The 17,129-nt window shown below is 45.2% G+C and overlaps 1 protein-coding gene across 1 annotated transcript in view; it reads right to left on the bottom strand.

The window, feature by feature from the left end:
- Positions 1-16,819, bottom strand: part of MFSD4A (major facilitator superfamily domain containing 4A) — a 64,378-nt gene extending 47,559 nt beyond the window's left edge. Inside the window, exon 1 of the mRNA XM_042782487.1 lies at positions 16,590-16,819. Coding sequence (XP_042638421.1) covers positions 16,590-16,819 — 230 coding nt within the window. The remainder of the gene's footprint in view (positions 1-16,589) is intronic.
- Between the last annotated feature and the right edge of the window lie 310 nt (positions 16,820-17,129).

Below are 17,129 nucleotides of genomic sequence, written 5' to 3' on the forward strand. Positions count from 1 at the left end.
AACAACAACAACACACACACACACGTATGATCATATCAATTGATGCAGAAAAGACATTCAAGAAAATTCAACATCTTTTCCCGATAAAACTCTTGGAAAATATGGGAATAGAAGGGAAATTTGTCAATATAATTAAGGGCATATATAAACCCACAGCCAACATTATACTCAATGGAGTAAGGCTGAGAGCCTTCCCTTTGAGAATGGAAGTGAGACAAGGATGCCTGTTATCTCTACTCTTTTTCAACACTGTACTGGAAGTCCTAGCCAGAGCAATAAGACAAGAAAGAGAAATAAGAGTTATTCAGATTAGAAAGGAAGAAGTAAAACTATCTCTATTTACAAATGACATGATCCTGTACATAAAACCAAGTACACTGCCATTGAGTTGACTCTGACTCAAAACAGAGTAGAACTGCCCCATAGGGTTTCCAAAGTTGTAACTCTTTACGGAAGCAGACTGCCGCATCTGCCTGGTGAGTTCTAACCACTGACCTTTTGGTTAGCAGCCAAACGCTTTAACTACTGCACCACCAGAGTTCCTTGAATGATATCTGTGTGTTGATCTTGTACCCTGCAATGCTGCTATATTCTTCTATCAGTTCCAGCAATTTTCTTGTGTAATCTTTAGGGTCTTCTACACAAGAAATCTGCTGGGACTAGTAGAAGAAATTAGCAACACTGCAGTGTACAAGATCAACAGACCAATTCATTTTGGTTAGTTACTCTACACTCACAAAGACTATTCTGAAAAAGAAATCAGGAAAACAATAACATTTACAATAGCCCCCAAATCAATAAAATACCTAAGAATTTACCTACCCAGGGACATAAAAGACTTATACAATGAAAATTATAAAACATTTCTCCAAGAGACTTTTAGAAACCTACAAAAAAGGAAAGACATCCTGTGCTCATGGATTGGAAGACTTAATACAGTGAAAATGTCAATTCTAACTAAAGCCATCTGTAGGTACGATGCAATCCTGATACAAATTCCAAAAACATTCTTTACTGAAATGGATAACCTAATGGCCAACTTCAAATGGAAAGGAAAGAAACTCTGATAGTCAAAGTAGTACTGAAGAAAAAGAACAAAGCAAGAGGCCTCATACTGCTCAATATCAAAATATACTGTGCAGCCGCTGGAATCAAAACAGCCTGGTATTGGTTCAATGACAGAAATATAGACCAGTAGAATAGAATTGAGAGCTCAGAATTAAACCCAGCCATCTATGGACAACTGATTTTTGACAAGACCTCAAAGTCCATTCAGTGGGGCAGAAACAGTCTCTTTAGTAAATGGTGCTGCAAAACGGGATATTCATCTGCAGAAAATGAAACAGGATGCATACCTCACACTATACACAAAAACTAACTCAAAATGGATCAAAGACCTAAATGTTAAGCCTAAAACCATAAAATTCCTGGAAGACAACACAGAGAGGAAACTATGGGACCTATATAGTCTTTTGTAAAAATGGATAGTAAACATTACGACAAAAAAATAAATAGAAGAAGACAAAGTAGATAAATGGAACTGCATAAAAATTAAAAGCTATGCTCATCAAAACACTTTATTAAAAGAATAAATAGACAACCTACAGAATGGGAAAAAAATATTTGGAAATGCCTTCTCTGATAAGTATCTAATCTCTGAAATCCAAAGAAAACCGCAAGAACTCAACAATAAAAAAATAATCCAATCACAAAATGGGCAAAGGATATGAACAGAACCTTCACCAAAAAGGACATCCAAGCAGCCAACAAACATGAAAAGATGCTCATGATCATTAGCCATTAAAAACAAAACAAAAACTCACTTCCGTCAAGTCAGATCCGACTCATAGCAACCCCTCCTTGGGTTTCTGAGATGGTATCCCTACAGAAGTAGATTGTCCAACCTTCCTTGTGAGGAGTAGCTGGTGTGTTTGAATTGCCAGGCTTCTCGTTAGCAGTCAAATGCCTTAGGCACTATGCCACCAGAGCTGCTAAGGAGATGCAAATGAAAACTACAATGAGATGCCTTCTTACCCCAGCTAAACTGGCACTGATTAAAAAAAAAAAAAAGGTAACAAAAAATGTTAGCAAGGACGTGTGGAGATTAGAACCCTTATCCATTGCTGATATGACTGTAAAGTGGTACAACCACTATGGAAAACAGTATGGCACTTTCTCAAAAAAGTAGAAATAGAACTACCATATGATCCAGCAATCTCACTCCCAGTTACATGCTCTAGAGACCTAAAAATAATGACACGAATAGACATATGCACACCTATGTTCACCACTGCTTTATTCACATTAGCAAATAAATGTTAATAACCAAAGTGCCCATCAATGGATGAATGGATAAGCAATTTGTTACATCCATACAATGAAATATAACACAACCATAAAGAACAATGATAAGCCCATGAAACGTATCATAATATGAATGGACCTGGAGGGCATAATGCTAAGTAAAATAAGTCAAACATTTAAGGATAAATATTGTATGATCCCTCTATTATAAGAAGACAAACAAACTCACTGCCATCGAGTTGATTCCAATCCATAGCAACCATTTAGGACAGAGTAGAACTTCTCTATAGGGTCTCCAAGGCTGTATATCCTTACAGAAGAAGACTGCCTCATCTTTCTCCTGTGGAGTGGCTGGAGGTGGGAAAAATGGCACCGAATGTGCATGCAGTGAGCACAGCACAATGATCTTAGTTAACTGTTGCTGTTCTTGTTATGTGCCGTCGAGTCGGACCCGACTCATAGTGACCCCTCCTTGGGTTGCCGAGGCAGTATCACTACGGAAGTAGATTGCCCCATCTTCCTTCTGAGGAGTGGCTGGTGGGTTTGAACCACCAGCCTTCTGGTTAGCAGTCAAGTGCCTTAGGCACTATGCTACCAGAGCTCCTTAGTTAACTAGTGCTGCTATAACAGAAATAGCACAAGTGCATGGTTTTAACAAACAGAAATTTATTCTCCCACAGTTTAGGTGGTTAAAAGTCCAAATTCAGAGCAGTGGCTCTGAATTAGCCTTTCTCTTTCTGTCACCTCTGGAGGCAGGTCCTTGTCTCTTCAGCTTCTGCTTCCTAGGGTTCCTTGGAGATCTTCATGTGTCTTGGCATTAATCATCCCCTGAGTCTAGGAGATTGTCAGCACAGGGACCCCGGGTTCAAAGGACATGCTCCACTCCTAGCTCTTCTTTCTTAATAATAGTAAGACTCACTCTTCTCTGTTTGCTTTTCTCTCTTTTTATCTTCTTACCTCTTGCATAATAAAAGGTGTGACTCAAGCAAGGTGGTGACTTGGGTAAGGGTGTTAAGTAAGGCAGTAAAGGGTGTGACTCAAGATATATCTCACCCTAATCCTGCCTCATAAAGGTTTTAGGATTTAAAACATGTAATTATATCAGCGGAAGGAAGATGGGGCAATCTACTTCCGTAGTGATACTGCCTTGGCAACCCAAGGTGGGGTCACTACGAGTCGGGTCCGACTCGATGGCACATAACAACAACAACAACAACAACAATTATATCAGATCACAAAATGGAGTATGATTACATCATCACATAACAGCTAATTTATTTACATCATTACATAACTGCCAACTTACATTATTACATAACTGCCAAACCATTGAGAATCACGGCCCAGCCAAATTGACACATATTTTGGGGGGATACAATTCAATCCATGGCAACAACTGAAGTAAAAATGAGTGTTTGAGCACATATGGATAGGTATAGACTAATTGGTACATGGGTAGGTACAGATGTGTACATAAGTGAGAACAGATAGAATTATCTATACCCAAACCCACTGCTGTTGAGTTGATTACAACTTATGGCTACCATACAGGACAGGATAGAACTGTCCCATACATTTTTCAAGACTGTAAACCTTTACAGAAGCAGACTGTGTCATCTTTCTCCCATGGAATGGCTAGTGGGTTCAAACTGCTGACTTTTCAGTTAGCAGCTGAATGCTTAACCACTGTACCACCAGGGCTCCTCCAAAGTTTCTATAGGTACATGTGAATACAAATATGTGGATGCAGGCACATAAATTCACTGAAAACACAAATACAGATAATATTCAGACATCACCAAATACCTTCCAACATTGGTCTTCTGGGTTTGAAGGCTGAAGACAATAGTCTCATGGGACAGAACAGTCAATGGGTTCATAAAAATCATGACCTGCATCTTAGCAAACGGAGTAGCATCTGGGGTCTTAAAAGTTTCTGAGTGGCTATCTAAGATAGAACTAGGGGTCTTTAGTCACCAGGAGCAAAACAGTAAGAAGGTAACAAAAAGCTCAGAGAAAAAACAAATCTATGTGAACCACAATCTCAGGTACCTTGAGACCAGAAGAACTAGATGGTGCTTGGCTCCACCACTAACTGTTCTGATCAAAATCACAATAGTTGGTCCTAGATAGTATGGGAGAAAAATCTTGAGTAGAACTCAAATTATTTAATTAAAAAAAAGAAAAAAGTCCAGACAAACTGGGACAGTAGAAAACAGAGGACTCCCTCAGGGTCTAACCCTGAGATACTCTTTACACCTAGAACTGAGCCTATTCCCCTGACATCGCCTTTTAGCAAAATAACAGAGTGCAACACAACATAAAGGAATATTACCTGTAAAATCAGTGCCCTACTTAATGAGACCAAAAGCTCAACAATTACTCATAAGCAAAGATGAGAAGATAAAGGAGAAGGGAAACTAGAGTACTGGAAACAAAACAAACTGAGCATAATTAAAGAGAAGGCTGACACACTGTGATAAATGTAATTAATGTCACTGAGAAATTTGTATGGAAATTATCAAATGAGAACTTAACATGCTATGTGAACTTTCAACAAAAATTCAATAAAATGTTATTTTAAAAAAGAAAATACAGTTAAATATTACACTTGGGGAACTTGAATGAAGAATATACAATAATTCTTTGAACTGTTTTACAACTTTTCCATATGTTTGAAATTATTTCCAAAATAAAGTTAAAGTAAAAAAAAAAAAAAAAAGAATGAATTATCATTACCCTGAAAAGCTTGGATTAAAGTGGTTAATCCTTAAAATGGAGTAAATGGAGCCTGTTGTTATTGTTGTTAGGTGCTGTCAAGTCAGCTCTGACTCATAGCGACCCCATGAAAAACATAATAAAACACTCCTCGTTCCTTTGCCAGCCTCACAATGTTTGTTATACATGAGCCCATCACTGCAGCCACTGTGTCAATCCATCTCGTTGAAAGCTTTCCCCTTTTTCGTTGACCATCCACTTTACAAAGCATGATATCCTTCTTCAGGGACTGGTCCCTTCTGACAACATGACCAAAGTAAGTGAGACAGAGCCTGGGATCAGTAAATTGAGATGGGTTTATTCAGGAAAGAAAATGAAGATGACAACTAGTATTTGCAGTTTCAGAACATTCAGTGCACATGGCAATCCTGGCCACTTGCAATCCTGTCTGCATTGCTCACATCTCCTTGCTGGCCCTGAGGTAGCCTTTGTAATCATACCAACTCCACTTAAGAGTAAATTGAGGTTGAGAAAGGCTAAGATAGTAACTGTCAGAGGCTGATTTTGTATTTCCTATGCTACACTACTTTCCCATGTTATGCAATGGGAGAACGTGTGTGTGTGTGTTTGTGTGTGTATGTACACATGCTTGTGTGTACATGTGTGAAAAAAAGAGAAAGAGGAGAGAGAAAAGGGCTGATGGTGGGCCAGATACCCAGCCTGGCTGGAGAGAAGGGTGGCCACCAGGGAGCAGGAAGTAAGATTCTGCACAGCCTGGAATAGCAGGATTAGGGGCAATGGAGAGCAGCTAATAACTAGATGACTTTTGCTGGTGTTATCAGAGTTCCAAATGCTTATATTATAACTGTTTGCTCCATTGCTGACTTCTGAAGGCCTATGTTCATTATGGAGCCTCCATGCCTGATAAAAGGTTGCTGGATGTCACTGTTGTTGCTGGGTGCTGTCAAGTCAATTCTGACCCATGGTGACCCTATAGGACGTTGTAGAACCGCCACATAGGGTTTCCAAGGCTGTAAATGTTTCTGGAAGCAGACTTGTATGTCCTTCTCCCACAGAGAAGCTGGTGGGTTCAAACCACCTTTTGGTTAGCAGTTGAGAGCTTTAACCACTGTACCACCAGGGCTCCCTCTGGACGTTACTAGTGAAATAAAAATAGTGCTTGAGAGAGGCTTGTCTTATGCCCCCATGCAGGGTGGCCTGGGGGAAGAGGCTGGAGACTATTAGGAGGCTGAGATAGGAATTTTAATACATTATCTGATGGAAGTGATACACACACCTATACGTGTGCACACACACACACACACACACACTGAGAGACACAGAGAGAGACATAATAAAGCAGGGACAGCTTGCCAGAAAGACAGCAGAAAATCCAGGAGTGAGAGGAGTAGCTAGAGAAGAGCTGGGGCCATGGTGGTATGGGGGTGAGGCTGCATGGTCTGGGCCTCTCTTCTATCCCACTGGTCCCTTCTTACATTATTATTCCTGAGATGGACATAAGATACCCACAAGGGCCTTTTTCATTCCCAGGCTTAGGGACAGGCAGGAAGAAGGGATAAAGAGAGGAATAAAGGAGTTTGGACAGAAAAAAGAGGCTGGTGGGAAACCAGACCTGGGAAACCCTTGCCTGCGTCTCCTGCCAACTCCCAGGCTGTGACTTGAGCTTAACCCTGCTAGCTGAGGCTATGCAGCATTGAGCCCACAATGGACCACAATGGGTTCTTGGGTATCAGGGGCATGGAGACCTGCTCCCCAAAACTGGGACAGCTTTACCACAGGAAACCCTTATTTTTGGATCCCAGGCTGCTTGCCCTCCCAATTGCTTCAGCAAGATGATGTCTGGATATTCCAAAAATTAGCCCAAACAAATTTCTTTTGTGTGGAGTTCCAAAATTGAGGCATTTGACTTGTCTGAGCCCTGTACTCCATCTTAGCTTTTGCTTATTTCCCTTGTAACCCTCAAGCCCTTACATAGACTTAAGTCCACAACAAAGGAAACCTTTTTCTCTGTGTTTAAACTAAAGACCGTGAAAAGAATGTTCTTAAGGGAGGGTCTTGACACAAGACCCTTATCAGAAATTCTCTCAGCAGCCCTCAAGAAATGTTTTATGATAATTACCTTGTGACCACCCTGTAAAACCCTGCCTTAGCCTTGTATTTAAACTAACCGATTCTAATAGCCCACATTTGTGTTTCTAAACCAATCACTGTAAATAAAGCCTCCCCTCAATACCCACACACACTAGGTTCATGTCATTCCACCTAAGGCTTCCCTGATCTTGCAACTTCCAATCAGAATGTTGTACTTATAGTGCTTGATTTTGCTTCATAAATATGCCTCTGTTATTTCACCATTTGAAGCATTTGATTTCACTTTGTAAGATTAGACATGTTCCATTTCAAACTATTTTGAACCTTCAATAAATGTCTTTGCTTTTATTTTAAAAGAGTATACATTCTTACTCTTTGACACTTTATAAAGGTATGCTGTTCCCAAGTAAAACGAAATCCCAGTTATACTGCAGGGTCAGAATGAAATAAATGTATTGTCAGTTATAAATGGGGTTTGTAAGCAGAAGACTGGGTTCTAGGCCCACCTCTGCCACTTTTCAGCTATATGGCTTGGGGCAAATACCTTAGTCTTAGCCCCTCTAGGCCCCAGTTTTCTCTTTTATAAAATGGTAATAGTAAAGTCCCTTCCCGAGGCTGCTGCTTCTTGTTGTTGTTGTTGTGTGCCGTTGAGTCAAACCCGACTCATAGCGACCCCTCCTTGGGTTTCCGAGGCAGTATCACTACGAAAGTAGGATTGCCCAACCTTCCTTCCGAGGAGTGGCTGCAGTGGTGACTAAAGGTCAGGTTCCATTTGCTACTTTGCTCTTTCCCTGGGATCTTCCCCAGGCACTTAAATCTCCCCACCCCCCAATTCCTGCCCCTAAGCATCATTACTCATTCCCTCCCTGTTGACCCTGAAGTCCCCTATGGAATACTACAGAGCCCAGAGTACTGCACTCAGCAGGAGGGGGTGGGGATCAGTGCCAGCTCCTGGATTCTCCCCCAGGCCCTGCCTCTATTCTTGCTGCAACACCCTCTGAGTAACCCCAGGAGGCTGGCTAGTCTAGGTGCTCTTAGAAGGAGGCAGTACTGCTCCCCCATCCCCCTGGTCCTAGCTAAAGAGTGACAACAAGGATCTAAGGATCCTACCCTCAATTTACAGATCAGGAAACTGAGGCCCAGACAAGGGGAGAATGGGGTAGAGCTAGGCCAGGATCCTGTCCTTGACTCCTAATCCAGACAAAGGCCTGCAGGGAACGAGTTCTGTAGTCATTGAGCTTCCCTCCACTGACCCTAGGTTTAGAAGTTAATTCAACCCAATTAGAGGTTCAGAGGTTAATTCAGGCCACTTCCCTAAGGTCCAGGGAGACCAGGGGGAATAGCCTAAACAATCTAGGAAACCCTATCAAGAAAAGACCAAGTTACTTATTAATAGTTCCATATAAAAAGTGCAAATAGGGGAGAGGAGAAGAGGGGGCTAAGGCACCAAACTCCAACCTCTCTCTAGGGCCCTCCCCAAGCCTCTCTGGCTCTGTCTGGAGTTGCCTGCCCAGCCAGCATGCTGTGTGACCTTGAGCACACTGCTGACCTCTCTTAGCTCCAGTGCTCTGTCCTACTTTGAGGGCACACGTGATCACCCTGACTTGACCCTGCTCTTGCCCTTCATGTGCTGGAATAAGAAGAGGGGCTGCTAGGCTACAAAACAGAGAAGGGCTAGAGCAGCAAGAGGTCAGCCAGCCTGCTCCCCGTCTCCATGTCCCCAGAGGTGGGGAAGAATGTCACTGAGGCCCATCCCATTCCATCTCTGAGGGAACCCCAGGGTCCGGCTTTGGCACTGACATGCTTCTCACATTTTTGCCTCAGGAGAGTCCTCTGCCCAGCAGGGATGCTCAGAAATCCTTCTTTCCCTCCCTCCCCTGTCCAGCAGGGATTATCTCTGTTCTTGAAAGACCAGGGGAGAGGGATAGAGACCAAAAGTGAGAGTAGAAGCATCCCCTGCCTCTATCCACCCAAAAAGGTGCATACAGCCCCTGAGTGAGCTGGGGTGGGCACCTGAGACAAGAACCCAGGAGACTGGGTGCCCCTGGGAGCTAGGGCAGGCTGGTGACTCCATCTCAAGCTAGGATGACGGGGAAGGGTTCAGTGAGACTGAGGGAGGGGACTAGGGAGTGGAGGATTCCTTCTAACTTGATCACTCCCAGTATCTACCTTGACACCCCAGCTCATTCAGAGCCCTATGTTGAGGCTGGGGGGATCCAGAGGGAGATATGGACAAGCTGCCTTTGGGGAGGTTCCAACCTAAAACAGGATTCTGCTTTGTTAGGCTCGGAGGCTGGGACTGCACCTTGCACATGGTGATGCCCTCCAGGCTTGACTGGGTGGTGACACCCATGGAGTGCTCCTCAGATGCTAGCAAAGCCTGAAGTTGTCCGCTTGGAACCAAACTTGCTGCTGTTTAGTCAGTTCTGACTCATGACGACCCTAGGTGTTACAGCTGCTCCATAGAGTTTTCTTGGCTGTAATCTTACAGAAATAGATTGCCAGGTCTTTCTGCCATGGTACCATAAGACGGATCTGAACCACCAACCTTTCAGTTAGTAGGCAAGAGCAGACAATTTGTGCCATCCAGGGATCTCTGACTGGAACACTCTTTTCCAATTCTCTGCATGCCTGGCTGTCTTCTTCAGGTGTCACCTCAAACATGACCTCCTCAGAGAGGTCTCCCCTGACCACCTAGCTGAAGTGCTCCCCAACTCTGCCACTTTTTAGCCTTACCTTGCTTTATTTCCTTCATTTCACTGTGGAAAATTGTCCACCAGAATGTAAGCTCCATGAGAATAGAACTTAATCTGTCATATTCACCCCTGAAACAGTGGGCTGGGCTCAGGAGATATTTGTTGAATGAGTAAATCTGTGGGTGGGATGACTTTTGGGATGTTTTAAAATTTTAAATTGAAATTTAACTCACATTCCATAAAACTCACCTATTCCAAGTATACAATTCAGTGGTTTTTAAGCATGTTCACAGAGTTGTGCACCTATTATCACAGTGTAAGCTTCAAGCCTGTTCATCACACCAGAAAGAAACCCTATACTCACTAGCAGTCTCCCCATTTCTCTCCCCACCACCCCCAGCCCTAAGCAACCACTAATCTACTTTCTAGGAGCTCTGGTGGCATAGTGCCTAAGACATGTGACTGCTAACCAGAAGGCTGGCAGTTCAAATACACCAGCCACTCCTCAGAAGGAAGTCTGGGCAATCTATTTCCATAAAGATACCACCTTAGAAACCCAAGGAGGGGTCGCTATGAGTTGAGTCGACTCAATGACAGTAACTTTGGTGGTTTTTTTTTTTTTTAAATCTACTTTCTGGACCTATAGATTTGCCTGTCCTTGACATTTGGGTTTTTTTTTGTTTGTTTGTTTTTTTTGACATTTTATACAAATGGAATCAGATAATATAGTCTTTTATGGTGTCTTTCACTAAGCATATTTTCAAAGTTCATCCATGTTGTAGCATATAGCAGTAATTCATTCCATTTTATGGATGAACAATATTCCACTGTATGGATATACCCCATAAATATACCCATAAACAAAAGTTTATCCATTCACCTATTGATGAACATTTGGTTGTTTTCACTTTTTGGCTATTAGAAAAAATGCTGTTATGGATGTTTGTGTACAAGTTTTTGTGTGCACATGTTTTCAGTTCTCTGAGTGGAATTGTTAGATCATGTGGTAACTCCAAGGAGCCCTGGTGGCACAGTGGTCAAAGGGCTTGGCTGCTAACTGAAAGAAAGGTCGGTAGTTCAGACCCACCAGCCCCTCATGGGAGAAAGATGTAATAATCTGTTCCTGTAAAGGTTATAGCTTTTGAAATCCTGTGGGGCACTTCTACTCTGTCCTATAGTCACTATGAATCAGAATCAAATCAATGGCAATGGATTCAGTTTTTTTGGTTTATGGTAACTTCGTGGATTTACAAAGCAAGAACCATGTCTGGTGCCAGGGACTTACGAGGCTTTTGGTACAGGCCTGTTGCATGCTAAAGGCTGGACAAGCTGCTGAAGGGAGAGCAGAAGCTTTCTTCTGTTTTTAGGGTTGCCACATAAAGGACAGGATACTCACCAGCTAAACCGGAGCTCTGGACAAACAACAAGTAAATTTTTAGTGCAAGTATGTCTTATGTAATATTTGGGATATACTTATATAAAAAAAAAAAAAACTACCTGCTATCCAGTAGAGGCTTTCTAGATGGGGAGACTAACCAGAGCCCAGGTCAGAGGACAGAAGTACATTTGTATCATGTGCTACGGACACAGGGGTGAGCTGGGCCAGCAGGTCAGTGCTGAGGAGGAACCTGTGGAAGCAGAACTCCCCCTTCCCAGGAGTGTGGCCTGGGAAACTGTGCAGGAGACTGGGTTTGATGCAATGGGGAGAAGGGAGTCCCAGCTGGGGCTGGGGCTTGGGCTGGGCAGGTCTGGCAGGCTGAAAGAATTTGAGAAAAAAGAAAGGTTGAGAAGGAGGCAGTGAATGGGGCAAAGGGAGAAAGAAACCAGCATGCCTTAGATTAAGAAGGTGAATGCAGAGGAAAAGTCAAGGAGAGGCTGGGAGAAGTGTGTGGAAGCTCTGAATGCCGTTTACCTACCCTGATGCCTCTGAGATAAAGGGGTCTGCCAACTGCCCAGAGTGGTTGGACAGGTCCTCAATACACCAGGAAAAAAAAAAAAAAAATTAACCTTTTCTTCAAATATCCCCTCCCCTTTCTAATCTGACAAAGCACATACCTATATACCTTGCCAATCAGGTGGCCTTTTGTTTTTTCTCTTTTGATTTTCCTGCTTACAGTCAGCAAAGGTCTCCTAAGGAAGGTCTAGTCCAAATTGTTCTTAGCCCTCTCCCTCTTGTCCTTCACGCAGTGGCCTCCTTCAAGATATCTATCAACCAAACACCTTGAGGGAGAGAGAGTCACTGGGCCTTTGGGATCAGGACCATAGTCTCAGAGGACATTATGCTCAATTGGCACAACATGGTACGTAAAAATCTTGTTCTGCAACCTACTTTGGTGAGTAGCAAATGGGGTCTTAAAAGCTTTTGAGCAGCCATCTCAGATGTAACTATTGGTCTCCCCTTGTCTGGAGCAAAGAAGAGTGAAGCAAATCAAAGTCATTTGGAAACAATTACTCCAAGGATATGATGGACCATGGGGACCTCAGTCTATAGGACCCTAAGACCAGAAGAACTAGATGGTGCCTGGCTACCAATACCAACCACTCGGAAAGGGATCAAAATTGGGGATCCTGGATAGAGTGGGAGGTAAAATGTGGAAAAAAATTCAAAAACACAAAATTGACCAGAATTACTGGTCAAATAGAGAGTGGTAGAACCCCGAGACTATGCCCCCAGGTTATCTTTCAGGCCTGGAAATGGACTCACTTCCGTGGATTGGTTCTCAGCCCAACAGTAGAAAGACCTACAAGCAGAACACCTACATCAAGGAGATGTACCCACCTACCCTAGAGAGATGCACTCCTTAGACCAACTAGCCATAAGACATCAGAGGGGCACTCACATAGAGGGAAAGCTGGATGGACAGGAATGCCTAGAGGAGAAGGGCACAGGGAAGGGGTACTCCCAGGGAGGAGACAGAAGGAGAGCTTTTTATAGTTGGAGATTATAATCAGGGCTGTGCAATCAAATGTGCACAAACTGTCAAGGGTAAAACTGTTGAGGGTAAAACAAGTCTGCTTTGCACCCAGATCACAATAATTAAAAAAAAAAAAAAAAAAAGAATCTCTGTCTATGCTAGAAGCACCAGAGCCAAATACAGAGGCTGAAAGAGAGACAGACAGACAGATATAAGGAGAAAAAAAGCTGGTGCTACCCTTAGTAGAGGGACCCATCCTCCACTATACCTGTCCTAACATCCAAGTCTTTTGCTGCGATGTCTCCCCCAACAGTCCCTTGAAGGCATGTTCCTTTGGAAGGGACCAGAAATTCTGTTCAACTTGGACCCTCAGTCTAGGCCAAGCAATAGGCAGGAGCCAAACAGGAAACAGAGAGAGAGAGAGAGAGAGAGAGAGAGGCACTGCCCCACTCTCCCCTTGTGTGTCATCCTGCATTCTCCCCAACTCCCCCACAACAGCTGTCCCTCACAGATTTGTTAAACCAATCCCCTACTCACAAGTACCAGACTAGCTCATGCTGGGGGGAGGTAATCACTTAAGCTGAAAATCACTTCAAGGGGTATTAGTATTTTAACTGAGAAGTGGTGAGGCCCCAAGGAACCAGGCTTTCTGTCAGGTTTTAGAGCCCGGTGAGGTTCTGTTTGCTTTAGGGGCTTAGGATGAGCTGCTCAGCATTAACCAGGTGCTAGTGGACTCTGGTAGCATAATGCCTAAGGCACTTGACTGCTAACCAGAAGGCTGGCAGTTCAAACCCACCAGCCACTCCTCAGAAGGAAGATGGGGCAATCTACTTCTGTAATGATACCGCCTTGGGAACCTAAAGAGGGGTCGCTATGAGTCAGGTCCGACTCAAGGGCACATAATAACAGTGGACTCTGTCTATATGAGAGGCTACCTCTGTGTGATCCCTCCATTTCCACTGGAAGTCTGTTTTGCTGTTAACCAAAGGAAAGCGTTCTTTATGGCATTTTGTTTTGAGAGTGGGGGATGGAGTTTCTGAATTTAAACCTGCTAGGACCTACAGGGCCTCAGATCACAGCAGGAAAGCCCAGAGGCCCACAGTTTCCTTTCCAGGAGTGTGGGAACTCTGGAATACTCATCCCATGAGTACCATAGGGATACTCATCCCATGCCTGTGTCTGATCTGCAGAATTGAAGCTGACTATTCATAAAGCAAGAGGCATTTCCAAGTATCTGGTTCTAGAGATAAATGCCTAGGTACAAATGTAAGCTAAAAAAAAAAAAAAAAAAAAAAAAAACTGCCATTGAGTCGATTCTGACTCATAGTGACTCTAGAGGACAGAATAGAATTTCTCCATAGGGTTTCCAAGGCTGTAAATCTTTACAGGAGCAGACTGCCTCATCTATCTCCTGCAGAGTGGGTGGTAGATTTGAACTGCTATACTTTTGGTTACAAGCTAAATGCTTTAAGCACTATACCACCAGAGCTCCTTCTTAATAGTTGCACAAATTGTTAAATCTCTCTGTGCCTCAATTACCTTATGCATAAAATGGAGATAATAGTAGTATTGTGCAGGGTGGGTCTTAAGATTAAATGAGTCTATAGAAGTAAAGTACTGGGAACAATGGCAAGCACAGAGTAAGTGAACAATTATAGGCAGTGTAATTGCTTAATAAAGTTACTATTGTTACTACTGTCATCTTTCTTTTTTGGGAGTCAGTTTCCTGCTGCAGGGCCCTCTTCACTGCGATGTAGCACCCCCAGTTGAGTAAGGAGCCCTAGCAGAATGGCCCAGTTGGGTGTATACCTCTGCTGGCTCCACAAAACCCGGCTTGACAACCTGCCATTTCAAATTATCTTCATTTCCCTTCCTTTTTCTTGGCACTACACATATTTCCTAAAAAGTTCCAGGTAGGGAGCCTTTGTAAGTCAAAATACTTTGGGGGGGAGGGAGAAAGCACCCTGATATTTAATGATACTTTATTTTCATTTCTAATTAAGCCTCTAGGCAAAATGGATCTTGACTTTTTTGAGATTTTCTGAATCCCCCCATACAAAAACACGGAAGGACACTTGCTATTTAAGAGAAGAATTCTGTTTATAAGACAGTTTGGTAATGGGATCATCACTCCCTTAGTACCGTCTTGTAACTTTGGGGCACTTAAGGTAGGGACATCTATGTTCCTGTCCATCACTATGGACCACGGCGGGGTGTAAAACCCACTCTCATGGAGAACTCTGAAGGAGGCCTGGTGGTACGATGGATAAGTGTTCAGCTGGTAATCTAAAAGTTGGCAGTTTGAACCAACTGCTTCTCGGGAGAAAGATGTAAGTCTGCTTCCATAAACTTCAGCCTTGGAAACTCTATAAGGCAGTCCCACCTTGACCTATTGGGTTGCTATGAGTCTGAATCTACTGGATTGAGACCTCTAGGAAGAAAAGAGGGAATGTCAGCCAGGGGCAGTGCTGGTCTGTGGTTTCACCAGAATTGCCCCTCCAGAGGTTTCTCTGGGATAGCCCAATGGTGGTTTCTTCCTAAAGACCCTCTGCTTGCTTAAATCCATGCAATCCAGAAAACCACCTGGCCAGGAGCTGGGACTGAAAATTTAATTCAGCAGCCTCTGGCTTGCAGTCATCTATTCCTCCACTCTGGGTCTCTGTTTTCCCATCTGCACTGAAAGTGAATCCTGCTGCTTTCCCAAAAAGCCTGTGGAGGAGGAGAGAGAAGGCCTGTGCAAATGCCTCCCCCAAGGCTGCCCTGTCCAATGTGAGCCCAGAATGAGGCTCTAGAATGGTATGTAAAGGCAGCCATGCCAGGGAGTACCTAGAGCCTAGAGCCCTACCTGGGCAGAGGCCAGGAAGAAGTAACATCAGCAGGGAGTAGGAGAGGCACCCTGGCACCTGCTATGGAGGGTCACCTTACCAGACTCTGGGTGAGGTACCTGTGCCTCTCTCACCTGGCCCAAGCAGCTGGGTACAGCATGCCTCAGAGGTGGAAGAGCTCTGCCTCCTGGGCAGGGGTCCCCGTTGGTAGGCTATTCTGGCAAAGCCAGGAACACACAGGATCCACCAGCCCTATGGTCACCAGGGAAAGGGACAGCCTGTGTGGGTTGACCTGGAGCTGATTACCTGAGTGGTGCCAGTAACCAGCACTGTATCAAGCCGCAGGCCAGCTCTGGCACCCAACACTGCTCCTGGGCTGACCACTCCCATTCACCTTCCGTTTTACTTCCAAATCCGCCCCTGCCAGCAGGGGCCATTACCAAACCTCAGATCCACTGTGCAAGGGAGGCCCTCCCCACCCCTGCAAACTCCATCACTCCCTCTCTCCCCGAGGTGATGGTGGAAGAAGGGGATGAAAACTGATTTTACCTCTCTGGGGGGGGGGGGTGAGTGACATAAAGTGTCGGATTACACAACACACGAGGTAAGCACGGGCTTACTTGTGCTTACTTACTAATCTGTAATGAACAGTTTCACATGGGTCTCACTAATTAGTAAATAAGCACAAGCAAACCCGTGCTTACCTTGATTATTAGGTAATCTTCTCCTGTAAAATAATCCAGAAGTCACCTTCAGTCTCAGGAGAGTTTTATGGGGAGAGCTGGGATGGGGGAGGGAGGCAGCCCTTCCGCTAAGGCGGCGCAAAGTGGGGCAGAGCCGGGTGGGGTGGTCGCAGGACCAGTAGGCAGAGGGACTGGCAGTCCCCGTTCGGACGAAGGAGGCGGCGGGAAGGGAAGGGTCTGTGCCGCGGTGCCGAGCGGCGGCGGTGGTGGGAGCGCAGGAGAGGCAGGAAGGGACGCGGGGGGCTGCGGGGTGGGGGCGCGGAGGCAGGCACTCACGTCCTCTTGAAGACGCCCCCGAGGGCGCTGCCCAACAGAAGGCAGAGCTGCTGCGAAAAGAAGACCCAGGAGATCTGGGACAGCGAGCTGTGCGTCTGGCAGCGCAGGTCCAGCAGCGTGGGCCCCAGGAAGGCGATGCACAGGCCGAAGCTGAAGAAGACGCTCCAGTAGGTGAGCGTGGGCTGCAGGTTGCGGCGAAGCATTCCCGACACGCGGCCGTCGCAGCCCATGGCCCCTGCTCCCGGGCTCGCGGCTGCTGGCCCCGAGAGAGCGCCGCTGCCCAAGTGCCGCGCCGCCGGCAGGAGGGCCGGCGGGGCTGGAGAGGCCCGCGGCCGGGAGGGAGGAGGGAGGGGCCGCCCAGGCGAGGGGCCCCGCCCTCGGCCCGGAGAGCGGCGGGGGAGTCTGTGGGAGCCGGAGGGGCCAGCGTCCCGCCCGCACCTTCCCCGCGTCGGCACAGCACAGGCTCCCCCTCTTCCCAAACACAGACGTTCGCCCTCACCCGGCTGTGGAGCCCAACACCGAGCCGCTCTTAACTCCCTC

Source organism: Orycteropus afer, unplaced genomic scaffold (assembly GCF_000298275.1).
Source record: "Orycteropus afer afer isolate SDZICR_OR568_19922 unplaced genomic scaffold, OryAfe1.0 scaffold00013, whole genome shotgun sequence".
NCBI classification, from domain to species: domain Eukaryota; kingdom Metazoa; phylum Chordata; class Mammalia; order Tubulidentata; family Orycteropodidae; genus Orycteropus; species Orycteropus afer.